A 27,822-nucleotide genomic window follows, 5' to 3' on the forward strand; every position below is an offset into this window, starting at 1 on the left:
GGGAAAACGGACACAACATAAACGTGTAGTGGACACATCCGGGAGCCTGTCCCCGGCTCACTAGCTCCCTCTCCCCTGACCACCGGGGTCAGTCATGGCTTCTGGTGGCCATGTTTTCCCTGTGCAACCCCTCCCTCCACATTCCTGATTGGACGACCAAAAGTTCGGTCATACTGGTATATTATTTGCGGAATTAGCACGGGTGGCGTAACAGCAAATAAATGCAACAACAATGAAGAGAGGAACACCTAAGAAATAGAATTTCTATGAATTTATTAATGTCTTTAGTTGTGGAAAACATCAGAGAAAATATACTTGTGAGACAATGTGCTTTGGGCTTCCCTCAAATTCAGATCCATTTGGCACACAAGCCATGATGATACCCTTGAGCCCACCACTCATCAATTTTATACATCATTCTTTTCCCTAAAGCCAGAAATCAGACACTGTTCTCAAAAGAACCTGTGCCAATGATTTATTTTGTTAAGTTTATTTTTATTTATTTTGATAGAGAGAGAGAATGGGAGAGAGAGAATCCCAAGTAGGTTCCACGTTATCAGCACAGAGCTGGATGCGGGGCCTGATCTCACGAATGCAAGATATCACGACCTGAGCCAAAATCAAGAGTCAGACGCTTAACTGAATGAGCCACCTGGGCGCCCCTAGGTCATTCATTTATTTCAAGTAAAGGCACTATGCCCTAAAGGAACAAATGTTTCCTTCTTTGTATACACAAAGTGACATCTGTGAAGCATGAATGCAAGTTAGGACCTGCCATTACTGGTGACAGAATTGATCGCAACAGTCTACAGAAGCCAGACGACGATGTTAGAGCTGTCCTTCCAGGTAGAGGGGGTAAGACCACCTGGAACCTGTGCCCCCAAACAAGCCTCATTTGCTGAGTAAGAAAAGTAATGGGAAGTGCAGGAGGCACCTGTCCAACCCCCCTGGAAAGTCATCCGAAGTGACGAACGTAGTCCAAATTAAAGATCCTAAAGGAGGCAGAAAACATATTCAAGTATCTCTACCTCTAGGTGTGACTAGCAGTTAGATTGCTTTTATTTTAAAGTTTGTTTATCTGTTTATTTTTGAGGGGGGGAGGGGAGGGGCAGAGAGAGAATCCCAGGCAGGCTCCACGCTCAGTGCAGAGCCCAACTCGGAGCCTGACCTCACAACCGTGAGACGATGACCTGAGCCAAAATCAAGAGTCAAATGCTTAACTGACTGAACCACCCAGGCGCCCCTAGATTGTTTCTATTTAAAAAAAAAAACCACGGGGGTATCTCCCTTAGGGCTAAGTATTTCTTGAATAAGCATAACAAATTTAACGTTGCCTCTGGTTGCAACTTTGGGTCACCTCACTCCCCACCCACCTCTCAGTGTGTCTTAGACTTGTGAGATTTCTTAACTCGTCCTTTTTTCCCAAAGCACTTCCGGCAGCCGAAGGCGCAGCATTTGTACGTGATGAAGACAATGCCCAGCACAATGGCCAGGAGGAAGCCGATCACGTCCACAGAGTGGTATTGGTACCAGGTGAGATCGTGGGCTGCAGGGCGCAGGTGCGGGGCCCCCTTGTGCCTCATCACGAACTCGACCCAGAACACAGCCAGGTCCAGGGGCTCGATGGGGCGGTCCTTGTGCAGGCTGGACAGGCGCATGATGTTCTCCTTGTAGCTAAACACAAAGACAGTGACGTGAATTCTGGAACACCAACCATACCGACCATCCTCCCTCTAGGCTTGCTGTGGTTGGGAAGGCTCCCAGATTTTACAAACTTGGTAGAGGAAATGTGTTTCTATTATGGCCAAAAAGAACACACACACACACCATACATCTCACACACACACACACACACACACACACACACACACACACACTAACTGGTCTTTATCTCTGAAATTAAAAAAAAAAACGTAGAAAGAAAACAAGAAGCCAAAATTATAATATTAAATTATTTGAACCTAGCTTCCTGTTTTCTTCTCTTCTTTTTCATGATATTTTTGTAGGAAATTAGATGACTCTTTATAATAAGAGAAAGAAATAAAGGAAAAGGTCATGTCAGAAATTATGAGCAGTTTCCCTCTCACAATTTTAAACAATCACATCTACTCAAAGTCAAAGCCATTTGTAAGTGCCCTCGCAAGGTGGCGGCATACTTTCCATTGGTGAAGCATCACACCGTCCAAGTGCTAACTGTAGCATGAGGCTGTGTCTATGCAGCCTGGGAAACAAAATGGGTTTTTGTTTATTTTAGACAGCGTTGGTAGTTGAATCGAAACATCCACATCCAAACTGGGTTAGATGTTTCACCCTTAGTGTGGATGCACTGCGAGAAGAAAGAGAAGGTAGGGGAGGAAAAAAGGAAAGGAAAGGGAGAAGAAAGAGAAAAATGGAAGACGCTTTTATTCAGGAGTAATTATGATAATTGCCACCTTTAAACAGGTCTGCCATTTTATTTGGATACATTATTGTATTGTGATAGCAATATTTGACCATAAGGCCTGTTAAACATCTTCTTTTGTATAAATCTTCTCTTAAACAAGATAGATTTTCTATAACTTTCATTCACTCATTATTTATTGAGCACCTGTTATGGCCTGGCTGCATCGTCTGATGTCTTTATTTTATGTCCCCATGTAGAGTGTTGGGAACAGGGAGATGCACAATTAGGTAGCGAGAACTCACAAACAAATGCAGTTAGCTAAACTCTCAGGCTGATTGATGAACGTTTTTAAAAAATAAGAGAACTTTTACCAAGCCATTTTTAGGTTCCAGATAGTCGTCTGTATCACGGAACAAAAGATCAAAATTGCATTACGAATGTGAACCTCAGGAATGAGTTTTGTCAGCACATGGAGAGAAGTCGGGGTTCCGTGGCGCCAATGTGTGAGCAGCACATCCTGACCCCAACAAGCTGGGCGGCCGGAAGGCGCCATTCAGAAGAGAGGGATGGCACCCACCAGGCACTCTGGGCATTTACCCCTGGGTTATGTGGGCTTTTCTTCTCCATCCATTGGCACCACACATGTGGGCACCCCACCTCTCCCCCATTTTTCCTTGCCCAGTCTCACTGTGTCACCCTGTGCAATGTCTCCTCCCATCTGAACACACTCCAGTTTTCCACATCTGTCCTTCTAACTGATGTCTTTTTCAAGATGAAGCAACTATGGGTGAAGACTCCACTCTCATGGAGACACACACATGCACACGCACTCATACATGCACATGCACACGCGGGCTGTTAATTGTTGGACGAAGTCCACCCTGGCTATCAATTCTTCCCACAAGGTTTTGACCAAGCTGTTACTAGTGAACTTGACATCAATACAATAAATTCCACGCAAAGACCATTTGATCTGATGGCTTTTGCCTCTTGAATTCTTTCAGAGCCATATTTGAATAAACTCACCTTTGCTTTATCACAAGCCTTTGGGATATCACGTGACACCCCCCCCCCATTTATAAATCCCCATGAACAAAATTTCTCACAGGTTTCAGTGCTAGAGAGAACTATGCTTCTAAGCTCTTTGTTTTTATCTTATGGACACTAGGTTCATTACGGAATATTTCTCTCTTTGTAGAATCTCATAGAGTAGACATCTACTTGGTGACAATATTTTTTAACAAATTGAAGTTTTAAGCCTACCAAGGGAAATAATATTTAAAATCAGTTTTGGGGCAGCTGGATGGCTCAGTTAAACGTCTGATTCTTGATCTTGATCTCAGCTCAGATCATGAGCTCTAAGTTTGTCAGATCAAGCCCCACATCATGCTCTGCACTGACAGCCTGCTTGGGATTCTCTCTCTCTACCCCTCCCCCACTCGTGCTCTCCCTCCCTTCCTCTCTCTCTCTCTCTCTCAAAATAAATAAATAAACTTAAAAAATTAAAAAAAAAAACTCTTTAAAATCATTTCTATGAGAAGTTCTCTAGGAATTAAAGCATCCTTTAATGAAATGCATAATAATAATCCCAAAGTCATCTTACTTATTAATTAGGTTTTTATGTATTTGTTTTCACATTTGAATATTTATTGTGAATGAGATGGCCAAGATACAAGTAGTATTCCTCTGTACGTTTTCTCTTACCTTTTGTCATTGATGACAGCTTTTAGGGCATTTGCTAAATCTTCAGAAGTCATTTCCAGGACGTTCAAGGTCAATCCAGCCCCCCGGGTCTCCATGCGCTTCGCGTTGTCCATCTGATCACCAAATAAGGGCAGCATCACCATGGGAACGCCGTTGCATATCCCCTCGTATATGCCATGGGAGCCAGAATGTGTGATGAAGGCACGAGCCTTCGGGTGACCTGAGAAGCAAAACAGGGAAGGATGCCAGCAGTCAGGTCACCGAGTTGCACGGTCTGACAGCATCTATGCTCTGCAAGCATGCTAAGGACTCAGTGCCATCCACATGTGGCTTTTGCAGAAGTCTGCAGAGGAAAACATGGGGTGAGATACCCCACGAGGTAAAAAGCAACGTGGAATACGTTGGCCATGATATGTTCCAGCTAAATAATCCTTTAGAACAGCCACACGCAAGCCACTTTCGTAATTGCACTTGGGTTTGACCTACACGCAGAGCCTGCTCACATACCAAGCAGATCATTTTGGGGAAGCCACTTGACAAGTATTGTGTTCTTCGCAAGATTTGGTGGTGGAGTGCCAGTATACCGCCACAGGACCTTGCAGAGACAGGAACAGAGTTTAAAAACACAATGATTCCGAAACATCTGCCACAGTAGCTAGAATGTAGAGTCCACTGAATGAACATAACCTTGGCAGGGGAGGGAGGTGTAGCAACTGGGAAGGCTCCTGGGGACTGGTAACAAGCTGTGAATTTGTGCAAATCCACCAAGCTGTACATTTATGACTTTTGCACATTTCTGCACTTCGGGGGAAAGTTTACTTAATGAAACGAGTGGGTGTAGAATTATAGGCGCAGCAATGTAAGAAATGAATCCTGTGTCCTGACCAGCAGCTTTTTTTGTAGAAATACTCCTTATGTAACATGAAGAAACACTGTCCTGTTCATCTTGTCGATAAAATAAATTCTCCTTAATACGCTGTTGACTTTCTTAGAGAAAATGAGACCTCCAAGGAAAGCAGACCGCGGTTTAACAGAACAGTTGAGAGTGACATGGTAAAAAGACCTTTGGATTAGTAATCAGGAAGTCGCAGGGAACCCCAAGCCTAAAGTCCAACTGATAGGATTAACTCCGATACTAGAAGTCTGGGGTTCCAACTCTTGTGAAGATACAGATACAGAAGGTACAGAATCGTATGGCATGTTCTTACTGTCTGAGGTATTTTGCCCAAAGCATCAGCAATCTCCATAGCTTTCTCCTTGGGAATCTCTGAGACCATGGAGCCCAAAGAGAACACCACAATTCCATGTTCTCCAGAAGCATTAACATAGGCTTCAAATTCCTAGAACCAGAAGAGAAATTTACAGTTAATTTTCTTCTCACGTTCTTTGGGAACTGCATCCATTCAGCTATGAATCCTATCTCTTCATGTTAAGAATACGCGTGTCTCTGTGTGTGTGTTAGAGACACAAAATATTAGTGCATGTTATAGACTTCCTTCCCCCGTTATTCCTTCCACAGGAGGAAGGCTTCTTGCTTATCTGGTTATCTTCTGGGTTCTTCTTTGAGATGCAGAATCCAGGTAGTGTGCTAATTTCCCAAAGGAAAAGCAATCAGAGGGAAGACCAGATCCACTTCCCAGGGGCTTCAAGCATCTGAGAGCATCTTGGGAGAAAGCAGGCTTTCAGGAAAGGGATTGATGGAGAGAGCAGCAGGCAGTGTGGAAGGAGGGAGGAAAGGTGGATGAGTGTCACCGAGAGGGGAGAGAACCGTTTAGCAGATTGGTGAAGGGAGACATTGGGAGAGAGGAAAGCTGCCCAAAGAGAATTTCAGAAAGCTTTCTGCAGACTCTAAAACTCCTGCACAGCCCCTTTAAGAAAATCCACAGTAAAGATGTGTATTACTTTTCAAGGCTTCTGGAATATTCCTTTTATGTTGAAAGAACGAATGAGTCAAGGCACGAAGCCGCAAATAGCGTTGAGGATGAGGCTCACAATTAAGGAAAACCCTCAAATAGCCAAGACCACCTTTAACAATTCTTGCTTTCCCACAGCCAATACACGGGGGTGATTGGGGATCATATTCATGTCAACTCAGTGCTGAAATTTAACCAGTCAACCTGGCATTTCCCCACCTTTCCTGGAGAAGAGCTTTCTGAAGAATGGAAGTCAACTTTCCTGCCTTAGCAAGAACATACAGAAAGACACCTGAATCTCTCTTTGCTGGTTTCATAAAATACTGTCGAAAGCAGAAAATCTCCCTAAGCGTGAAAGATACAAAAGCGGAAGAGAAAACCTTGCTAAGTGTGCATCAGGATCTGAGCCCCCTCTGTGGAGTTCAGAGAAGGTCAGGGGCATGTGAGAAAACCCTGAGTACCCAAGCCACCGGGGGGGAAGGATAAACAGGCAGTGAGTCTCAACCCACCCAGCACATGACCCCCCTGGAGTGTTCATGTCCCGTTCCAGAGATGCTTCCGTGTCCTGATTCCTTCGAGCAGTATATCCTTCGCCGCCATCCAAGGAAGATTGCAGCTGCAAGGCCGCTCCACTCCTCCAACCGTGACCGCCATCGGGCATTGCAGCCTTGGCTGTTAGGACAAAGCTCAAGACAAAGCAGTGGGGCTTGTTTCTGAAGAAACTTCTGGACCAGATGACCCAAGGAACAAGGAATGAAGAGCAGAGAGGGGCTGTGTGACAAGCCCTCCACCTGGGCCTTGCGTGCAAGACTACGTCATTAGAAAACGGCGGGGTCTAATTCAGCCTTTCCCATTGCGGATACTGCTCTATTGCGACGAAATCATCTTCTTTTTCGAGGAGCAACTTTTTTTAATGGAGTGAGTTTTGGTGTATTTGAACTGCGAGTGGTTTTCTAGTGAATAATGAACCTGACATTCTGACAACCTAACGATCTGTCGTTCCCGTGGATGAAGCAGGGGGATGGGATCTTAGAAGTGTCTGTGTGTATAAGAGTGAGAGACAGTGATGGTGGGGACCCCACTAGTAAGTACAGATCACAGATTATGACCTATTGAGGCCCTACCCCTGAAGTAATAAGGAATCGACTTTAGAGACGGATGTCAAACAAAAGCTCTGAGAGGTAGCAACCAAAAATTAATCCAATCAGAATAGCAGTATTAGCTGCATTGAGTCATGAGTGGTGGCTGTGACCCCCGGAAGAGAGTAAGGAAACCCCCAGACTCAACCCTCAGCGATAATCACAGCTCAGTCTGCTCTGACCCCAACCTTCAAAGCCAACTCCAGAGTACTTGGTCATGAGGCAAAGTACATACACACTCAGGCATGCACACATGCACGTGCACAGGCACACACACACACACACACGTGCACACACACAGCGTGGCAATTCCACATAGAGGAAATAGAGCAAGGTGTGAGTATAGCAATTTCCCCCCAACTGTAGGTTATCAATGATCTAATTAACTCCCTCAGAATCTCCCAAATGGTTTTCTATGTCTCCCAAGAATGCCACGGATATTGAGACTGTGTGATGCAGTAGAGTTTGCCCAGAACTGAGGGGTTTCCTGGGATATGACACTTTCAGTCCCGGACAGACCAGAACACTGGCCACCCTGGAGTGACACATAGAAGACTTCTGACAGGCCTCAGCACACATGATTTTAAGGGACTTTTTTCAAATTTGGTTCAGAGCATGACCAGGAAAGCCCCAACATCTCCTCAGGGGTGAGCCTCCTGCCTGGTCCTCACCCCCATCCCATCCCAGCAGCTCTCTTCAAGGTTTCTAGCTCCTAGTGGCTGTGTCCTGGGCCTTCTCCATGGGGCTCATCTGAAAGGTTGGGAAGGCCAGCATCATCCTCCCCACTGCCATGCTGCATTTTTGGTTTGTGGCAAAGACCTCCTAAGGATGGCTTTTCTGAAGTCCTTCCTCCCCAGGATGCACTACATCCTTCTTTCCTGGGGAAAGATGGCTCCTCTCCAAGGACCTTTTGAGCTCTTTCTCCTGAGTGAAGGTACATGGCTTACCTCACTTCCCAGGACCTTCCCTCCTGCATGAAACCCACTCTTCCTCTAACTATGTCTACAAAGGGCCATATCTGGTTTCACCTCCTTGCACACTCCTCCACACCCACTCAGCACCCAGCCAGGTGTGATTACCGTAAAAAGGAATCCACAGGTCCGTAAACACCCAAAGTTAAATAGCAAGACTAAAGTTTAAATGTCACAGAAGTTCATCTACAGATCACGGAAGGGCAAACTGCAGAGCTGGTGTTGTCATGGGCAACGTCCACTCTCGGCAAGCTCTTCTGGGATTTAATAATGGTGAGGTCCACACCCTACTGGCAAAACTTCCCATGAACCTGGCCCTAACTCCACAGACTCTGGTATGGTCAAAGAGTGAGGTGGTGTGTTAACTGAAGATAATCCTCGATTCCTCCACCTCTTATCCCCTTCCAAAATGCACGAGGCCACCTCTGAAGTGAAAACACCTGCCCACCTCATTGAAGTCTTTAACACAGATCCTAGCTTCTGCTGAGAGTTTAGTATTTTGAGTTCCAGGCCTTTATTAGATTTTGTCTTCCCAAATGGCTTCTGTTTCTCAAAACCCTTGGTAAACATTTGGCATGTTGGAAACCAGTTGCTTTATCACTACGCATGCAGAGCCACTGACAAAGACCACAAGCTTCCTTGCTCACCAGTCTCTCTTCTCTCCACCTCTAAGTCTCTGTTCTCACCCACCTTCTCTTTGGGTGTTTTCCTCAGACCCAACATGTCTGGGTGGATATCATCTCTGAATCGCTGCTGTCCACAACGATGGTCTCTCACTCTGAGCGGGGAACGATATCTTGGAATTCTTGAGCTTCAGTCCTTTGCTCTTAATGCTGTTCTACTATCTTTTGTCCATCAGGCATCCCACACATGTCTGATGCCAGGTGTGCTTTCCCTATGGAGTAGGGACTTCCCAGAGTCCCTATGGACTCTCCTTATCAACTAAATATTGCATCTTTATTCTTGAAGATCAGGACTTTGACCAAGAGCATTGGGACCAGCACGATCTCTGCTAAAGGAATGGGAGCATGGAGTAAGATTCTTTAATTAACAAAGGGGATGTGGGGTGCCTGGGTGGCTCAGTTGGTTGAGCGTCCAACTCTTGATTCCGGTTCAGTTCATGATCTCAGGGTTGTGAGATCAAGCCCTACATCGGGCTCTGCACTGAACATGGAGTCTGCTTGGGATTTTCTTTTTCCCCTCTGCTCCCTCTGCCCCTCTCCCCCACTTGCACTCCCTCCCTCTCTCTCTCTAAAATAAAAAATAAACAAAAGGGAAAAAAGAAAATGAATAGCAACTTGACAAACCAGCAAAAATCAGGAAAAGGAAAAATGACCACATAAAATAAAAATAAAGTAAGTTGGGAAAGTTAGAATCCAATCTATCAATTTTTAAATGAACTGCAAACTGGCAAAATTCTCTCAACCAGGCTAAAAATATCAGCTCCATGTTATTTAAAAAGAAAAAAAAGAAAGCTTGAAGACAAAGGGGTGCCAAAAAGACACTAGGGAAATAGCAAGATAGTGCAGGAGCGGTGATATTAATATCAAAAAAGTGGAATTTCAAATTAAAAATATTAAGTAGGACAAAGAGGGCTTCTGCCAGGTACAGTTTACAAAGACATTCTCACACTGAGGCTTGTTTGCACCAAACAAGGCAGCAACTAACACTCAGTCAACACAACTCACCACTTAGAGAAATTTACAGGGGAAAAAATATATGGAGGGGCGCCTGGGTGACTCAGTCGGATGAGTCTTGACTCTTGATTTCGGCTCAGGTCATGATCTCATCATGATCTCATGGTTCGTGACATTGAGTCCTGCATCAGGCTCTGGGCTGACAGTGCAGAGCCTGCTTGAGATTCTATCTCTCTCTACCCCTCCCTCCTCTGCCTCTCTTTCTCTCTCTCTCAAGATAAATAAACTTTAGGGGCGCCTGGGTGGCGCAGTCGGTTAAGCGTCCGACTTCAGCCAGGTCACGATCTCGCGGTCTGTGAGTTCAAGCCCCGCGTCGGGCTCTGGGCTGATGGCTCGGAGCCTGGAGCCTGTTTCCGATTCTGTGTCTCCCTCTCTCTCTGCCCCTCCCCCGTTCATGCTCTGTCTCTCTCTGTCCCAAAAATAAATAAACGTTGAAAAAAAAAATTTAATAAAAAAAAAAAGATAAATAAACTTTAAAACATATATATATATATATATCAATAAATGATGCTAAAAACTATGATACTGAGAAAGACAGTTGATAAAATTCTGTAGCCACTCCTGTTAAACATCCTAAAGAAGAAAATCATTTAAATAAATAAAGGCTATTTGCCAAAGAACAATGGCAAACATAATACAAAATGATGAAATGAAAATCAATCTTCAGGGGGCACCTGGGTGACTCAGTCGGTTAAGTGTCTGACTCTTGGTTTCGGCTCAAGTCATGAGCTCACAATTCATGGGTTCGAGCCCCACATCAGGCTCCATGCTGATAGTGTGGAGCCTACTTGGAATTCTGTCTCTCTCGCCTCTCTCTCTGACCCTATCCTGCTTGCATTCTTGGTCCCTCGCTCTCTCTCAAAATAAATAAACCTTAAAAGAAAAAAAAAGAAAATCAATCTTCATTACAATCAGGAGCAAGAATCCTCGTGATTGCCAACATTATTCAATTATTTTGAAAGATTCCAGTGAATTCAATAAGACCAATATTTGAGGGGTGCCTGGATGGCTCAGTCGGTTGAACGTCTGACTTCAGCTCAGGCCATGATCTCATGGTTTGTGGATTCAAGCCCCACATTGGGCTCCATGCTGACAGCTCAGAGCCTGGAGCCTGCTTTGGATTCTGTCTCCTTCTCTCTCTGCCCCTCTCCCTCTCACACTCTGTCTCTCTCTCTCTCAAAAATAAACATTAAAAAAAAATTTTTTTAAATAAGACCAATAGTTGGCATGGAATTTACAACAGAAGAAATCACATTTTCTTTATTGATGAAAGCCAGCCTACTGGTTTTTTAAATGACAGAATCAATATTTTGAGTTGGCTGAATTTTTATTTGGGGCTGAATAGTGAGTAGATAACCAGCTACAGGCAGAAATGGAAAAACTATCACATTCACAGTAATGACCAAAAAAAAAAAAAAGGTAAAATACTTAAGAAAATCTGACCCAGAAAGGAACAGAAAAATATGAAGAAAACTACAAACGACTTGATCTTTGGTTAAGGTAATATTTGAAGTAGCACCAGGAAGAGCAAGTCAGTCTCTGGAGTATAAATTTCGTTGCTAATATATATTAGGTGACAAACAGAATGCGGCCCATAGATACCATGAAACATGGAACGGTTTTAAAAACTAGATATAATATTTAGAACCAAAACGACATTCAGGACATACTGATAGGTGAGCAGTGGGGATATATTGTTACCTTATTCGTAAAACGAAGAACAAAAACTTACCTACAGGTACCTATATTTGTATGTAATTGTAGGAGTCCAGAAAACTGGTGGAGATCACTGCCTATCTGGTGACTAGTCCTCAGTTCACGCCCTTTGTTGGTTTTCATTCATTCCTTTAACAAACATTTGGTAAGCGCCTATTAGACTCTGATATTTACGCTGATATTTACACCAATCACGGGCAGACCTTTTGCCAAGTGTTAAGGATGCAGTGACGGGCAGAAGTAGTCCCCACACCCACATGTATGGAAGAGATGGTCAATAAACAATTATCTAAATGAAATGACTGCGGTATTTAATGGGCTATGAAGGAAATAGCACAGGACGCTATCTTGGAGAGAAGGACTCCCTGAGGAAGTGATATCGCAGCTCATCTGAAAAATAAAAAGACAGCCACCTCACAAACTCAGGCACAGCATCCCAGAAGGACAGAGCGTCAAGTTCAAGGGTCCTGAACCGGGAAAGATTTTGGAATGTCCCAGGAGTAGAAAGAAGGCCAGTGTAACGGGGGACATTCCATGCAGGTTTATAAACAAACCCTTCTATTTCAAATGGAGTTTCTATTATGCATGCACATCTCCAAAGTTTTAAATTTCAAAGTAAATGTCAAACAATCATTTTCACTTGGATCCTATATAATGATGCCAAAAATATTTCTCTTTAATTTCACTCTTAACTTGGCCATGCTGACTAGCTCTCTTTCCTTTGATCTATGATGTGCCCACTGGTTTGGTAATATTTCACCTTTTCCTATATATGAAAGAGAATTATGACTGGTTTTCTATTAACATGAGGTTTTGTCGTTTTGCTTTCTAAAAACTCAACACCATCTCCTTTCTTAAGCAGATAACCTCATCAGGCACATACTTCTCCAACAGGCCTGCTGGTCTGTTGGGGTATCAGAATCTTATTGGTAGGAGTCACCAGATGTCACTTCACATTATGGGGGAGGAATCAGAGCCTCACAGAGGTGATCTGGTCATGCAGCAACGGAGTGGAGGCATCCACACAGCACTGGAATTCTCCCGCAGGGTTCTTTCTGCTGTCTAGAGTTTCTCCTTGCCGTGACATTAACATGATCGTTTAAAATGTGAATCACGATGGAGTCACCCCGGAAATAAGATTCAGTGCTGTCTGAGGGTGAGTAGAGTCCCTTTAGTAGAAGCCAGACTCAGAATCTGCAAAGTGCCTAGGTTACCAATGGATCCTCAACCAATACTTGTGAAATAAATGAACAAATGCCCACTGAAATGTGACCTTCTTGGAGAATCCTTCCCAACCTCCCAACTGACAGAGACTCTCCTGCTATTCTCTATCACCTCCATTGAGATGTGGGAAGAAGATTGTGAATGCTATGTTTTTGCATCCCTCAAATCTCTATGGGAAAAAAATTAACTTAGCAGCATTGCAGAGGATGAGACTCAGGACCTTTCTGCCGAATGCCAGGATCGGACTGTCTCATGTTTACTTATTAGAAGACAGGGGACTGCAGGACCCGGCTTCCTAGCAGATTATCGAGTAACTGGAGCTTCAACACCAGAAACATAAAGGCAACTTGTGCCACCATGGTCCATAGATGTCAAAGAATTATTCTAGCAGTCTTGAACCTTGGGTGTCTAACCCAGTTAAGGGCAGGAAGGTGCATGCTGCAGATTTTTGTGCTCTGCAAGGATCCCTGAACTCACTGCTCTGTGCTTACGGCAATTAACCTTTGTTGCATCTAATTGGTTACTCTCCACTGGAGCCCAAAGTATGCTTTCTTAAAGTGTCCTATACAAAGAAATAACCCAGAAGATGATTCCCAAGACAGATACAAATTACGACCCCAGACCCGGGAGATTTGTACAGCAGAAACTAACGAAAGAGGGCATGTGACACTACCTCAGCGTGCTCATTCAGCATATGTCAGGGGCAAGTTCATCCATCCAAAGTACTTGCAAGGAGACAGGCTTGTAAAGCTCCCCCTCAAATACCCACCTGGGACAGTGGCTTTTTGCTGGCACAGTTGATCCCACCAATAAAAACCATGTTGGGCATGATGGGCCTGGAGTAATCCTTTACAAAGTCACTTTTGAAAAGCCAGACCGATGCGGAGCCCATAAGGTCCTGGACAGTCACATCTTTCTGAAGGACTTCCGAAGCAAGTGACGCATATGGGGAATAAACCACATTGCACAGGAAGCCCTCTGACACAAGAATGAGCATGTTCTTCACCCGCTGTAGGAAAGTCATGTGATCTGAGTTAAGGGACAGAACCCTGGGCACATAGGATGGTGGGCTGGGGCAGCGGGTACCTTGAAAATCTAGGCCGCATGGCAGTGAGTGCAAGAAGAACACGACAGGCAGTGCCAGGCGCAGGGCCACGATGGGGCCACAAGGAAGGAAAGGGTCTGTCAACATGGCATCGAAGCCGCTTTCCGCCAGGGAGGCCATCAGCTCCTCGTTGTACAGTAAGTGCAAGCAGGCAGACAAAAGCAGAGCAGAGTCCTTCTTGACCCTCTTGTATGTCTCGACCACACGCTGCAGGAAAGGCTTCTTCTCAAAAACCCCGAGCCCGAGACCAGTAAAAGACGCTTCCACATCCTCCCTCCGGAATGGGACGGGGTAGCTCTTCAAGGTGTAAAACGCTCCTTCTTTAATGTACACGGAGGCCTCAGGGGCTATGACCACTACGTCGTGTCCCCGCTGGTGCAGCCGCTGGATGACCCCGAACAAGCTCAGCCAGTGGCTGCCGTCCACTGGGACCAACAACAGCTTCCCGCCCTGGGACAGAAGGGGATTCAGGGCACACAGCAGCAGGCTCAGCACAAGCGGACGTGGCCCCCGGGACCTCGCTGCCATGGTTCTCCTGTATCGGCTACCAAGCCTCTCACCTGCCAAAGGTTTGCCCTCCTCTACTTATATGTCGCAAGAACCAATCTACACTCAAAGTTAATGTTTGATTGTATCACATGACTGTCGCTGTCAGTCAGCTAAAGATCGTGCAACTAACGAGGGCTAAGAGCTTTTCTAGGTCTCTTTCCCCACCCTCCAAGTATTTTTATTTTGTATTTATTTACTTTCAAGTTCTTATTTTCATTCCAGTTAGCAAACCTACAGTGTAATTTCAGTTCAGTTCATTTCAGGTGTACGATACGGTGATTCAACACTTCCCTACATCACCGGGTGCTGATCAGGACAAGCGTACTAGGTCTCTCATTAGACAACAACCGTTTGACTGGCTGGAATTCTTTTCCAACCACTCAGGTCCCGTTCTTGAGGGGCCAGAGGAGGGAATGCAGCACCAGCACCTTTGAATGGATTAGATGAGTATTTCCACGGACCAAGAGAGTGTCACCAGAGAGGGAGAAAAAGGCTATGGGGTGACAAATTAGACTTCCTTTTCAGGAATGAAATAGAAAGCAGAATATGTCTTTTTAGAAAGGAAAGAACACAGGGTAGCTGGGTGGCTCAGTCGGTTGAGCATCCGACTTCAACTCAGGTCATGATCTCTCAGTTTGTGAGTTCGAGCCCCGCGTCAGGCTCTGTGCTGACAGCTCGGAGCCCACTTGGGATTCTCTGTCCCTCTCTCTCTCTCTTTCTCTGCCCCTCTCCCCCTTCTCTCTCTCTCAAAAATAAATAAGCATTAAAAAAAATAAAATGGAAAGGAAAGAACGAGACACTGCAAGCCTACTTTGGGCCCGTGGTAACCTTGAAGAACGTTCCCCACAGGTGACTCAGGGCTCTCTGCCCAATCACTGCCTCATTTTTTGATTCATTCACCCAGCAAAATACCTACTGAGTCCAGCGTGCACAGCGCTGGGCCTGGGGCTGGGTCTGGGGTAGCAGCAGAGATGAGTCCAGATGAGTCCCCCACCTCCCCAGAACTCCGGTTCCACCGGAAGGGACAGACTGACGACGCAAACAGGTGAGCAGATGCATGAGAGGCACGCCAGGAAGGAAATGAACGCCGCTGGCTAGTGAATGGCGGGAAGGGAAAGCCACCCGAGTGTGCCACATACAGAAGGCCTTTCCAGGGCAGATCCGCGTTCCCTCAGAGAGGCAGTGAGAGAGCACTCTGTCAGTCAGAAACGAAAATCGGTAAGTGAGCAAAAGTAAGTGAAACCGTGCTTGTCACACAACCCCAAGGCCCAAGGAAAGCAGATACTCTGAGAAATTCTGATGACCCCATTGAAGCAAAGGGGAAAGGTGAACAGAAACAGTAAGAATGTATATTTACTGAGCACGCACTAGGTGCCAAGTGTGGTGTTTAGCACTTTACAACACATCTTATGTAATCCCCAGAAGTATCCCCTTAAAGCGGGTACTATTATTCCCATTTTACAAAGGAAGACACTGAGGCTCAGAGAGACAAGGTGATTTGCCAGAGTCCTGAATTTACTAAGCGGCAGACTGAGATCCGGGCCCCAAGCGTCAGAGCATAGAGACCTTGCTCTTACCTACAGCTCCCCATGGCTTCTAGCAGTTCCCAGATCTTACAGCTGGGTTCAAAATTTACAGCCAACTAGGAGTCAGAAGTAAAGCTGTGATTCCCAAGGTCATTACTCAATTGAAATAAATGGAGAGAAGGCAGAGGGCAGGATTTGGGGACCAAGTAGAATGTGCTCCCACAGCAACACCCAGCACTAGCTGGAGCCCCAAAAGATCAAGTGAAGGGTCAGAGAGCAAGTATGGGAGTCGCAAATAGAAATGCCCCTCCCTGGGGCACTTGGATGGTTCAGTTAGTTGAGCGTTGGACTTCAGCTCAATGATCTCACAATTTATGAGTTCAAGCTCCACATCGGGCTCTCGGCTGCCAATGCAGAGCCCACTTGGGATCCTCTGTCTCCCTTTCTCTATCTCTGCCCCCCCCCACTTGCTCGCTGGCTCTCTCTCAAAAATAAAATAAACATTTTTTTAAAAATGCCCCTCTCTAAGAAATGGCAAATCCAAGTGCAGACAGAACTGATCACCTTGTCCTTTCTTTTGGAGATCACTGCTGTACTCTACAATCCCAGGATGAGAGCACAGACCCTGGCATTTTGACCATGGACGTCACTGGCCACCCATATTCAGGGACCTGTTAGAAGGTCATGGAGAAAATGCTAACTTTAAAGTTTTGATGTCCTGTGGGGCATATTCACAGGGCCTCCCTCATTCTGGTGCACAGAATAGGTACTCAAGATTTCCCTTCCCACCATCCTTCCTCCACAGACATCCAGTCTGGTACTTACTTGTATATAGGTGCACTCCTACACATGGGAGCTCCAAAGCTCCCCACCCACACCCACCCCACCCCAAGCACTTTCCATTCTCCAGGACTAAGATTCCGGGTGGGTAGCAAAGAGGTAGCAATGTTTTGGCTCCTTGGGTGTACCCCTATCTGCCATTCTGAAATTCACAATCCAATTTAAACATTAAGGGCAATCATTCTTCTGAACTCTCAGTGTCATAAGAGTTCATCTGTAGATTGCCCAGAGCAAAAGGGCTGTAAACCCACACAGTCACCACTGTGATGATTTTATGACTTTCCCTGCATCACTCAAAGCCTCAGAACTTTTTGAGGCCTCTGTTGCACCTGCATGGTTTGGAGCCATGACTCTACCCTTACAAGCAGGGTTTCGGCTTTGGAATCACTCACTCAGGTGGTTTTGCAGGCAGTAAATACTCAGTAAATGTTTTTTGTACAGAGGTGTCTTCCCTTCTTCCCTTCTCCTTTGCTCAAGGCCCCATATCCATGCAAGCAACTGCTGGATCCACTGTCTCAGAGATGCCATAGTCCTGTATCAGGGCCTCAGACCCCAAGGCTCCCAACCCCCGTCTACCCTCCATCAGCTGCCCCCTGCACTGCCCTATCCCACCACCATCCCTGAAACCTTGGTCAACAATCTCCTAGGACCCAGAATAAAATTCAGAGTCTTTGGGCTTGCCCTCAGAATTCACTGGAATGGACCTTGAGCTCACCTGTCCAAGCTCATTCCTCCTCTCCAGCCCTTTCACTAGACCCCTCCCTCTGCCCCTTTCCCTCCAGTCATTCTGGAGCACTTGACCTTGCCCAATCATGCTTTTCCCACATTGCTTGGTTCACGCTAGACTCTACTCCAAATCCGCTTCCTAATACTGTTTATTCCTTGATTATAAAATGTCAAATCCATGATTATAGGATTGTATTCGGTACCTCAAAATGACCTAAAGTCAGCAGTTTGTTCTGGTGGCATAAAGTCAGCAGTTTGTTCTGGTGACAGAGTGTGCCTTATTGGGTCTACTACCCTTTATGATGAAATATTACAGAGTTCATCGGTTAATCATTTTCCTATTAGAGCTTAGTGACCTTTATTGGTGTTGACTTACCATTTATTAAAGCAAAAAATACAGTGTCAGAGAATAAGGAGAAAATAGAGAGAAGTCAGAGGTCCAAAAATGCCAAAAACAAAATCACAGTCAAGGTAGAGCAGTTTTAGTGGAAATAATTACTGCACCCAAGTTGACCAGCACTGTAAACACAGCAGCAACTTTTTTTTAATGTTTATTATTGAGAGAGACAGACAGAAACAGAGTGCAGGCAGGGGAGTGTTAGAGAGAGGGGGAGACATAGAATCTGAAGCAGGCTCCAGGTTCCAAGCTGTTAGCATAGAGCCCCACGCGGGGCTCAAAGTCACAAACCGCAAGATATGACCTGAGGTGAAGTCAGACCTTTGACTGAGCCCCCCGGGTGTCCCTATTGCCAGCAAATTTTACTAGTTTTGACATACTAGACCAGGAGTTCTCAAACTGTGGGCCAAAGCCCCATGGGAACACCCAAGAATTTTTTAGGGGAATTTTGCAAAGTCAAAACTATTTCGATAATACTATCTGGCTTTTTCACTCACATGATCTCTTTTATGTACAGTGGAGTCTCTCTCTGGCCACATCACCTGTAGTATAGCAATAGATTGCCTGCAGAAGCAGAAGAATCCAGTTCTCTTCTTTTAAACCAGAGAGACACAAAAAATGTAACATGATGCCCTTCTTCAGCAATTTTGTTTTGAAAAAGTTGTTTTCCCATAGAAATATGATTTATCTTAGCGTGTAATGGTTTTATTGCTATTAAATTGACTATTGAGGGTTTTTTTGAGTGCCTTAATTTCTAACGGTGTCAGTATTGATTGTTACAACCTATATAAACTAAAGCAAAAGGGTCCTGGGGCCAAAACACAGGAGAACTGCTGTCCTGGACAAACGATGTGGGTGACCTTCAGCACAAGGTCAGACTAAACGCACCGCCATCAGTCTACGCCCACCGGGCGAAGGGGGGGGGTGTCTGACAGAAAGCCTGCTTTAAAAATACCACTCTGCCCCACCGCCAGAACGTGGGCCCCCACTTCCACCCGCTAACTTCCTCTTTTTCCAGCGAGATTTGTAGGTCACCGGCCCCAGCCGGAAGGCGGGTGGGTGGGGCCAGGTGGTGGGCGGGGCCCCGGTAGGCGGGGCGTCCGCGCCCGAGCGAACCACGCCACAGAGAGCCTCATCGGAAGCGCGGCAGGTCCCGCCCCCCGGCGCTGCATTCTGGGATGCGGCCTCGGCCAATGAGGCGCGGGCTACGTCACAAGGGCTCCCCTTCCCTGCTGCCTGGCGTCGCGGGGCACTCGGGCCCGCGTCCCCTCGTCGTGCCCGTGGCCCGCGGGCCGTGCCGCGCTGTCCACCATGGTGGACTACTACGAGGTGCTGGGCGTGCCCCGCCAGGCCTCGTCCGAGGCCATCAAGAAGGCGTACCGCAAGCTGGCGCTCAAGTGGCACCCCGACAAAAACCCCGAGAACAAGGAGGAGGCGGAGAGGCGGTTCAAGCAGGTGGCCCAGGCCTACGAGGTGTTGTCAGACGCCACGAAGAGGGACGTCTACGACCGCTACGGCGAGGCCGGAGTGGAGGACTGCGGCGGGGGCGGTGGGCCTTTCCGCGACCCCTTCGAGCACGTCTTCACCTTCCGCGACCCGGCCGAGGTCTTCAGGGAGTTCTTCGGCGGCCGGGACCCATTTTCCTTTGACTTCTTTGGAGACCCGCTGGGGAACCTTGTGGGCGGTCGGAGGAGCTCCCGGAGAAGCAGAAGCAGGGGGACCGCGCCCTTCTTCACCGCCTTCAGTGGATTTCCAGCATTTGGGGGTGGTGTTTCTTCTTTTGATACAGGATTTAGCTCCTTTGGTTCCCTGGGGAATGGAGGCCTTTCTTCCTTCGCCATGTCTTATGGTAGTGGTGGGACCGGCAACTTCAAATCCATGTCGACTTCCACCGAAATCGTCAATGGCAAAAAAATCACCACCAAGAGAATCATTGAGAATGGCCAAGAAAGGGTGGAGGTGGAAGAAGACGGAGAGCTAAAGTCCCTGGTCATAAACGGCAGAGAGCAGTTGCTACACATTGACGCCAAGTAATTCCAGTCCAAGTTGAATTCAAAAAACATTGTGAGGAGCAACAGGACTTTTTTTTTTTTTTTTTGAAGATTGCAAGTGCACTCTACTTTCAGAACAACTGTACTCGAGAATTTATAAACAGTTCATGCCGATGCCTATTTGTTGTTATTATTGGGACCATACAATTAGACCTCCATTTGTCTTTAGAACTTGTAAATACCTGTATGCACTTTGCTATTTATTAAACAATCCCGAGGCAGATGCTGATTATTTCGTAGTATTGGGACAAAATGTTTACAGCACCTTGAACCTTGCCTTTCCATTTTGTTTGAAATGTGAGCCAGGTAGTTTGCTCTGAAGTTAACGTTGCCAAGATAACTCGTTTTACTTCCAATTTTTCAACACATGGTAGTAAAGGATGTGAGTATATTAATCCTTCTGGCTTAAAGATGCTTTTTAGTCCCACATAAATGCCAGTGACTAGTAAGAGTTTTCCGGTTAAATATAGTATTAAGTGTAGCCTTTTTAAAAAACAGGTTAACCTGACAAAGTGGTGTATTCGGTTCCATTGGCTATTGGAACAAATTACCACAAATTTGGTGGCTTAAAACAAGACGCATTTATTCTCTTAAGGATCTGGAGGTCGGAAGTCTAAAGTGAGTTTCATGGACTGACATCAGTGTTAGCAGGAACATGTTCCCTCCAAAGGCTTGAGCAAAATGCTTCAGTGAATTCTTCATGGTTACATGATTAGTTAACAACATCTTTAGGATGCTGTTCAGGTCACGTAAGCAGTAAACCAGTGGTAGTGATTACTCAAAACCCAACACAAATAGGATTACTAGCCTGTACCCAGCTTGGTTCTACAACTGTGATTTATGGAAATGTGGAAAGTATTTCCATAAAACTACACAAAACTATCCCATTGCCATGTGCAGAATGTATCTATTTTAAAATAGGTTGACAAAAGCCAGGAAGATTGGAGAGCCTGGGATACTGATTGGGTGAGGCAGCATATGCATATTGGAGAGAATACATTTCTGTTGCCACGGTTTATCCCCGTCGTGAAAACTGTTTTGGGCATGGCTACCTTGGGATAGCCCATCACAAAATGTGCCATCCATCCCCTTTGGTTGTGTCTAAGGAAAAGTGTGCGTAAGACATGGGAACAAAAAGGCCACGGAACTGGATAGACTAAAAGTGCAGCATTATTTGTAATTCTTTACAGGAAGCTCATGTGGCCTGAGCACACTTAATTAAGAACATGTGAAGTTGAGTTAAGCCCAATCCCCATGGAATGGTGTGCATGCAAGACCTCGCAGGAACATAGGATTCAGCCATTACTATCCCACAAGGGCACACAGTCTGTTAAAACCACGTCAAGTGGTCACTGAGGTATCCTGGGCAGTGCTTCTTAGCCACTAATTGTACAAGAAGTATTATAATAAAGAAGACTGCCAGAGCTTTTAAAAAAATGAGTTCATTTGCCTGCCAGGCAAGGGGACTCACCAGTGAAGATATTCATAGTTGTTGGTGGGGAGGGGAGGAGGAGCAGGGGGAGAAGGGATGTCAGGAGTTTCGAAGTGATAGGAAAGTGCACACCTTCATGGTGGTTATGCTAATTAAGGGTTAACAACTACTGCTCTGTGTAGGACACAATAAGTGCATTTGTGTCTGTACAATTGGTTAACATAAGTCTTCATTGTTCAGGAAAGTCTTCAGTTGGGTGGCATACTGGGGTCACTCAGAAGTCATGGATCTCAACAGCTCTAGTGGAAGCAACCTACAATGGATGAGTCAATGGATGAATATAAAAGCAAAATGTGTATCCATACGATGGACTATTATAGCCTTAAAAAGTAAGGATATTCTGACCTAATGCTACAATATGCATGAACCTTGAGGACATTAGGCTAAGTGAAGAAAGTCAGTTACAAAAAAGGCAAATAGTGTATGCTTCCATTTCTATGAGATGCCTGGAGTGGCCAAATTCGTGAAGACAAAGTAGAATGGTGGCTAGTTATAACCGTTGAGGGCAAACAGCATCCAGTTTTGATATATCTGAATTAGTGCTGCTAAGTGGAAAGTTGCCTTTTACAGAAAAAGAAACCATTTTATTTAAAGAATTTTTCAAATTGAAAATCTCTTTTAAAAAATGTCTTGGCCCCAGAATCACAGTCCTGTATATCAATATTCCTCTTTTATGGAAAGGCTTGAGTGGGCTTTCAGAGTGGAGAAAATGGCATTTCCTTTGGTGCAAAAGATGACCATCTCAAAGACCCTGCAGTGGACTCTCCATGGACTCACTAGCACTTTCCCACAGAGCAACCCCAGTTAAATAAGGAAGTAGTTTAAGACACCATTTTCAGAATTGGGGATGTCACAGTTTTTTAAATAGAAAAAAACTTAAATATACATTTTTAGGTGTATCTATGGAACATTTACAAATGTTAATAATAAGTTACCGATCATAGAAGCCACTAGCTACACGTGACTACCAAGCATTTGAAATGTGGCCAGTCCAAATTGAAATATGCTGTAAGTGTAAAATACATACCAGATTTTGAAGATTTAGTATGAAAGCAAAAGAATGTAAAATATCTCAGAGCACTTGGGTGGCTCAGTTGGTTAAGCATCCAACTCTTGATTTTGGCTCAGGTCATGATCTCACCATTAGTGAGATTAAGCCCCACTTTGGGCCCCATGCTCGCAGCACAGAGCCTGCTTAGGACTCTCTCTCTCCCTCTCTCTCTGCCCCTCCCCTGCTCATGCACTCATGCTCTCTCAAGCACACGCATGCTCTCTCTCAACATAAATAAACTTTTTAAAAAAGAAAGTGAAATATCTCATTAATAATTTTATGTTGAGTATATGTTGAAGGTATAATGTTTTATATATATTTGATTGAATAAAATATACCAAAATTAGTTTTACCCTCTTCATGCCTTTTTTAAAACATGCCTACTAAAATTTTTTAAACATTCTCTGATTAAAATATAAAATGATTAGAAAAATAAGAGAAATATAGCTAATATAAACCTTAACTATATGGGAATAAAGAAACAGCTTTGAAGATAGCTATGAGCTCAAAGAGGAAATCCAAACCATTGAGTTACCAAAAACAAAAAGGAAAAATATATGAGCAATTTATGCGAAAACCTAGGAAACACAGGAAAAGTTTTATGACTTTCGGTGTTTCATTATTAAGAAAACTCTAACAGGAACTTAATGCTTACCAAAGGAAAATTAGAAAAATAACTATAACTATAAAATAAACCAAAAAATACAAGAATGACAATCATTAATAAAAAGAAAACTGGAATTAATGCAATAGAAAACAAAAATAGTAAAAAGAATAAACAATTCCAAAAATTATTTCTTTGAGAAAACCAATAAAAGAACTCCACCCATCAGAAATCCTAAGAAAGAAAAGGAGCAAAAATATGAAAGACTTAGACTTCGATCTTTCACATTTGGAGAAAATTTGCATCAAGTACCGAAAGAAGTCACATCTGAGGGTAAACCAAAGTAAGAGAGACAAAATCTCAAAGTAAAAAAGAATTTAGTGGAACAAAAGTGATAATGGTGTGCCTAGCACGTATAATACTTGAGAATTTCAGTGTAAATGATCTTTCGCATACCAAATAAATTGGCACAAACATCTAACGGTCTCCAGATGACATACCTTGTCCTGCTGGGCACTTTTTAAATAATGGTAATAGATAATATTTATTGTATGCTCATTGTGACAATAGTAAGGCCAGAATAGTTGGGTCACCTGCCCACCTGCCCGTTCAGCTAGAAAAACGGGAGTGAGAATTTGAACCAGTGCAGTTAACTCCAGAGGATATATTTACATAGCAACACTAAAAGAAAAGAGCACCAGTTACTTTTTAAATGCCTTCCTATTTTTCAATTTTTACAAGCCTAAGATATATTTTTTAAGTGAATAAATGCATTGCACAAAGGAAAAAGCCAGATAGTATAGCTCGCTTGTGGTCTGAAGCAAAAAGAGAAATGGCATTAGAGTCCTGTGCAATAATATGTACATAAATAAAAAGAGATACAGAAGTAAGAATGCAAAAACTATAAAAGATCTAAAGTCATGGAAGTTAATATAAAGTCAGTGAATATGGCATAAATGGGGGGAAAAAAGATGGCTAACTCAGTGGATTAAGAAATAAAATAGCTCCCATGAGTCCTATTTCAATTAAACCCAAATATCCAGGATTAATGTCAGATGCCTCTGAAAGTATTAGTAAAGCAATAATTTCGACCATGGAAACCTGAGCTGGGAGGGTGGGCCTGGTGATGTGGTCAGCCCTCCCAACAACTCTTTCCCCTTTTAGACTCCATTCTTTTCATCACCGTCCTCCGCTTCACTGGGTTTATAGGCTCCTAGTTTTATCTCTTTCTTAGTCCCTCCGACCAGCCTTTGATGACTTCAGCATCCCAAGCCATTCAACCGACCTGCCATGCAATTCTGCTAGTCCCGAGTTATATACCAGATATCAACACCTGGTCGGAAAACTTGTCAGCACAGCTCCCTCTCTGAAAACTTGAACTCGGTTACTTTCTCGGGTCACAGAGACCCCACCTTCTCTCTTCTGCATTGTCTCACTTCCCCTTAATTTACTCAAGCTCTCAGACACTCCTGCTCCCTTTTGGTGTTTAGGTCTCCTATGATCACACTTTAGTCCCTTCCAAGACGAAGCCACTAAAAACGACCGTGTCAACAAACACAATGCGATAGTTCCTTTGTCCTCCAGGATGAGCAAACACCCACAAGCAAAACCTCCTGATGGATCAGCCCACAACTCGGTTTCTCTGCTCCTACACAGCTGGAGAAAATTGCACAACTATGAAGACGGCGCCTGCCTGGAAGATAGTCTTGGTTGACTCAAAGCAGCACTTGCCAATCCTATCACAGACGCTCACCCCTGCCTCTCATTTTTCTCAGTGACCCTGGCAAACCTTTCCTGCATTAGTGGAGGCACTTCAACATTCATCTTACCAAACTGTCAGGAGAACGAGAGATAGACATCTTTAGAAAGACTGGTAGATAAGTAAACACCTGGAAGTAAATTAAGAAAAAAAAAAACACATGTGTTCCACTTGGAACATTGTAGGCACCCATACAGACCTGTGATAATGGCTTCCTGTTGGCACAGTTTATGCCCCCGATGAAGACCATGTTGGGCATCACTGGCCTGGGGTAGTCCAGTACAAAGTCTCCTCTGAACAGCCACATGGATGCAGAGCTGAAAACATCCACCACCGACACCTCTCTCTGCAGGAGTTCAGAGGCGAGGCTTGCATAAGGAGTGAAAGCAATGTGGCAAATGTACTTCAGGGACAGAGGGTAGAGCATGTTCTTGACCCTTTGCAGGAATGTCATGTGGTCTGAATTCGTTGTTAATAGCCTAGGAATATATGAGGAAGGGTTTGGGCACTGCGTGCCCTCAAAATCTAAGTCGCATGGAACAGAGCGCAAAAAAAACACGGCAGGCAGTGACAGGTACTTAGCCAGGACTGCCCCACAGGGGTAAACAGGATCTGTTAAAACCACATCAAAGGAACTGGAGTTCAGGTGCCCGATCAGGTCCTTGTTGTACATCAGCTCCTTGCAAGACCTTTGAAAAATGAAAGAAGCAGTTTTCAAATTTTCCGTGATTTTCAAAAACATCTTTAGAAAATGTACTTTTTCAAAAACCAGATAAGAGTGGCTCAGAAAGAGGTCATTAAATTCCTCCTGGGTGCACGGAATGGCGTAGGTCATCAGGGTGAAAAAGTCCTCTTTTTTGATATTCAGATTCACCTCCGCCGAAACGACCACTATTTCGTGGCCTCTGGCGTGGAGCTCCTGCAGGGCCTTCTTCATGCTGAGCCAGTGGCTGCCATCCGTGGGCAAGACCAGCACCTTCCCACTTTCAGCCCGGGGCCCAACACACAGGAACAGCAACAGCCCCGTGAGCACCGGCAGGGGAACCAGGAATCCTGCAGCCATGTCCGTGGAAGATCAAAGCAGCTGACTTTTCCAATCAGGCTGTGTCTCCTGCATTTATTTCCATCATCTTTATCTTATCATTGAGTCACTCAGAAGGGCAAGTAACTGGCAGGCAGCGTGCCTTCCTTATGTTAATCATTACAAACTAAATCTATGCCGGTCGTTCACCGCTGGCCCCACCCTTCTGCTTGCACACAGGGAGAGATCAATTCCCTGTACGTAGGGAAAACTCACCTGCCTTCGCTGCTCTCTCCAAGGATCATTCTAACTCACTCTCTTGCTTTTTATCCAATTCTCAGAACAAGACTGTGGATACCCGCTTCATTGGCTCTCCTATTTCTCTGTTAATGGCATCCTAAAGGGCTGTGACCAAGCTCTGAGGAGTCCCCAATGCCCCAGTCTCCAAGCATAACTAACCTCTCTGGTGGATGTGCCCTTAACTGACAACTCTTAATGCTCTTTCCTCCCATGCACGGGTAACATGGAGCACACCCAGAAAGATCTATAACGTTGCTAAGGCAGCTTTCTCTAAACGGGGAGTGCAACACTAGCTCTTTGGTTTTGTCCTTTTTTTTTTTTTTTTTTTTTTTCCACATCAGGACGTCTCTTGCAATGGTCAGGGAAGACTTGAGGTGGCTGTCAAATATGGAAATATCTCGAAGGATCCTGCGTTGGAGACTCGAAGACAACACAAGTGTTTGTTGAGCATTCTATATTTACTCCACGAAATAAGAGTTGCTGTTATCTACAGCATAAATGGGCAAGGTGACCCTTAGCGATGACCTAGTGGGGGCAGAGAGCACCCTCGTGCAGGGCATGCTCACCTTGGAACAAGTGGACACCATGACCCAGCCTCGACTCAGGCTCTGTCTCAACTCCTCTTCTCCAATCTTCTGCTATTCTGTTTAGGGATGGGGGTCGTTTGCTAATAACTTCCTTGCCCCACCCTCCTTCCTTTGAAAACCATCCATTTTGTACAATGCCTCAGAGCTCCCCTCTGCTTGCTACATGAGATGCTGCCGATTCATGAGTCCTTAATAAAGCCAGTGGATCTTCAAGTGTACTCAATTGGATTTTTTTCTTTAGCAACTCCAAGATATAAATCTGGCTAGAATAAGTAAAGGAGACATATACCATCCTGGATGGTTAGATTTAACATTGAAATGCTCCTGGTTTTGTCCCAAATTAAGCTATAGATTTACAGATGGGAATTTTTAACATGACCAAAAACTATTTTTCAATTCGCTGAGAAGCATTTCTGGCTTCTGGTAAGAGGAGTCGCTCCTATCAGACCAGTGGCCCCACGGAAAATGATGATAAACTCCTGTAAAATGTTAGGCAGCAAGCAGAAGCATGCAGAAACTAAAGGGGAAAGGGGGGATGGGATGGCATAAGGGTGGCCAGGAGCCAGGGTAGAGTTTCCCACTCTTCTGAGCACTCACTTCTCCTACTTCTGCCCTCACCCATTACATTGCTAGCTCCTCCCTGTTAATAGGGGATTAAGATCCCATTTGTAGCCACGTAGCAGAAGATGGCCAGCACCTCAGTCAACCCACTACCCACCATCGGGTCTCTGCCCCCTTCCAGAGCTTGGACCAAAGTTCTAGAGGTCATCTCTTCCTGCTGTCTCTGTCGTAGTGCCCAACCCATGCCTTGTCTGCCAGCCCCGAAGCCAGCAGAGCAGCGGGCACCGCACATCCTTCTCCAACCTCAGCTCTTCTTCCAACCTTCTAACTAGACCTTCAGCCTCTAGTTAAGCTACGGAGGCCCACCAAGCCTCCCACAGTAGCAGTCCACCCATCCTGCAGTCATTTGTTTCTCTTCTCTGCCACAGAGCACTCTGCACAGTGGCTCCAACGAGTGCACCAAACCAGCCAGTGTTTTCATGTGTCCCCATACTCATCTGGGGGTC

The 27,822-nt window shown here is 45.0% G+C and overlaps 2 protein-coding genes across 3 annotated transcripts; one reads left to right on the plus strand and one right to left on the minus strand.

Annotated features, from left to right (window-relative positions):
* Window positions 1-256: 256 nt before the first annotated feature.
* On the minus strand, window positions 257-25,940 carry LOC124515745 (UDP-glucuronosyltransferase 1A1). Of its 2 annotated transcripts, none has more exons than XM_047084757.1 (5): window positions 25,047-25,940; window positions 5,296-5,427; window positions 4,595-4,682; window positions 4,088-4,307; window positions 257-1,674 (listed from the first exon to the last, which is right to left on the minus strand). In XM_047084757.1, exons 1-5 carry the CDS (start codon window positions 25,908-25,910, stop codon window positions 1,377-1,379), a joined length of 1,602 nt encoding a protein of 533 aa, XP_046940713.1. In that variant the 5' UTR covers window positions 25,911-25,940; the 3' UTR covers window positions 257-1,376. The 2 variants fall into 2 exon arrangements, with proteins under 2 accessions (XP_046940713.1, XP_046940714.1); XM_047084758.1 differs by lacking the exon at window positions 25,047-25,940 and adding an exon at window positions 13,517-14,408.
* On the plus strand, window positions 19,202-19,924 carry LOC124515746 (dnaJ homolog subfamily B member 3-like). Its single transcript, XM_047084760.1, has one exon. It carries the CDS (start codon window positions 19,202-19,204, stop codon window positions 19,922-19,924), a length of 723 nt encoding a protein of 240 aa, XP_046940716.1.
* Window positions 25,941-27,822: the final 1,882 nt, after the last annotated feature.

This window comes from Lynx rufus, unplaced genomic scaffold (assembly GCF_022079265.1).
Source record: "Lynx rufus isolate CCGP_SWC_20201006 ecotype Redwood Valley unplaced genomic scaffold, mLynRuf1.p SCAF_2, whole genome shotgun sequence".
NCBI lineage: Eukaryota > Metazoa > Chordata > Mammalia > Carnivora > Felidae > Lynx > Lynx rufus.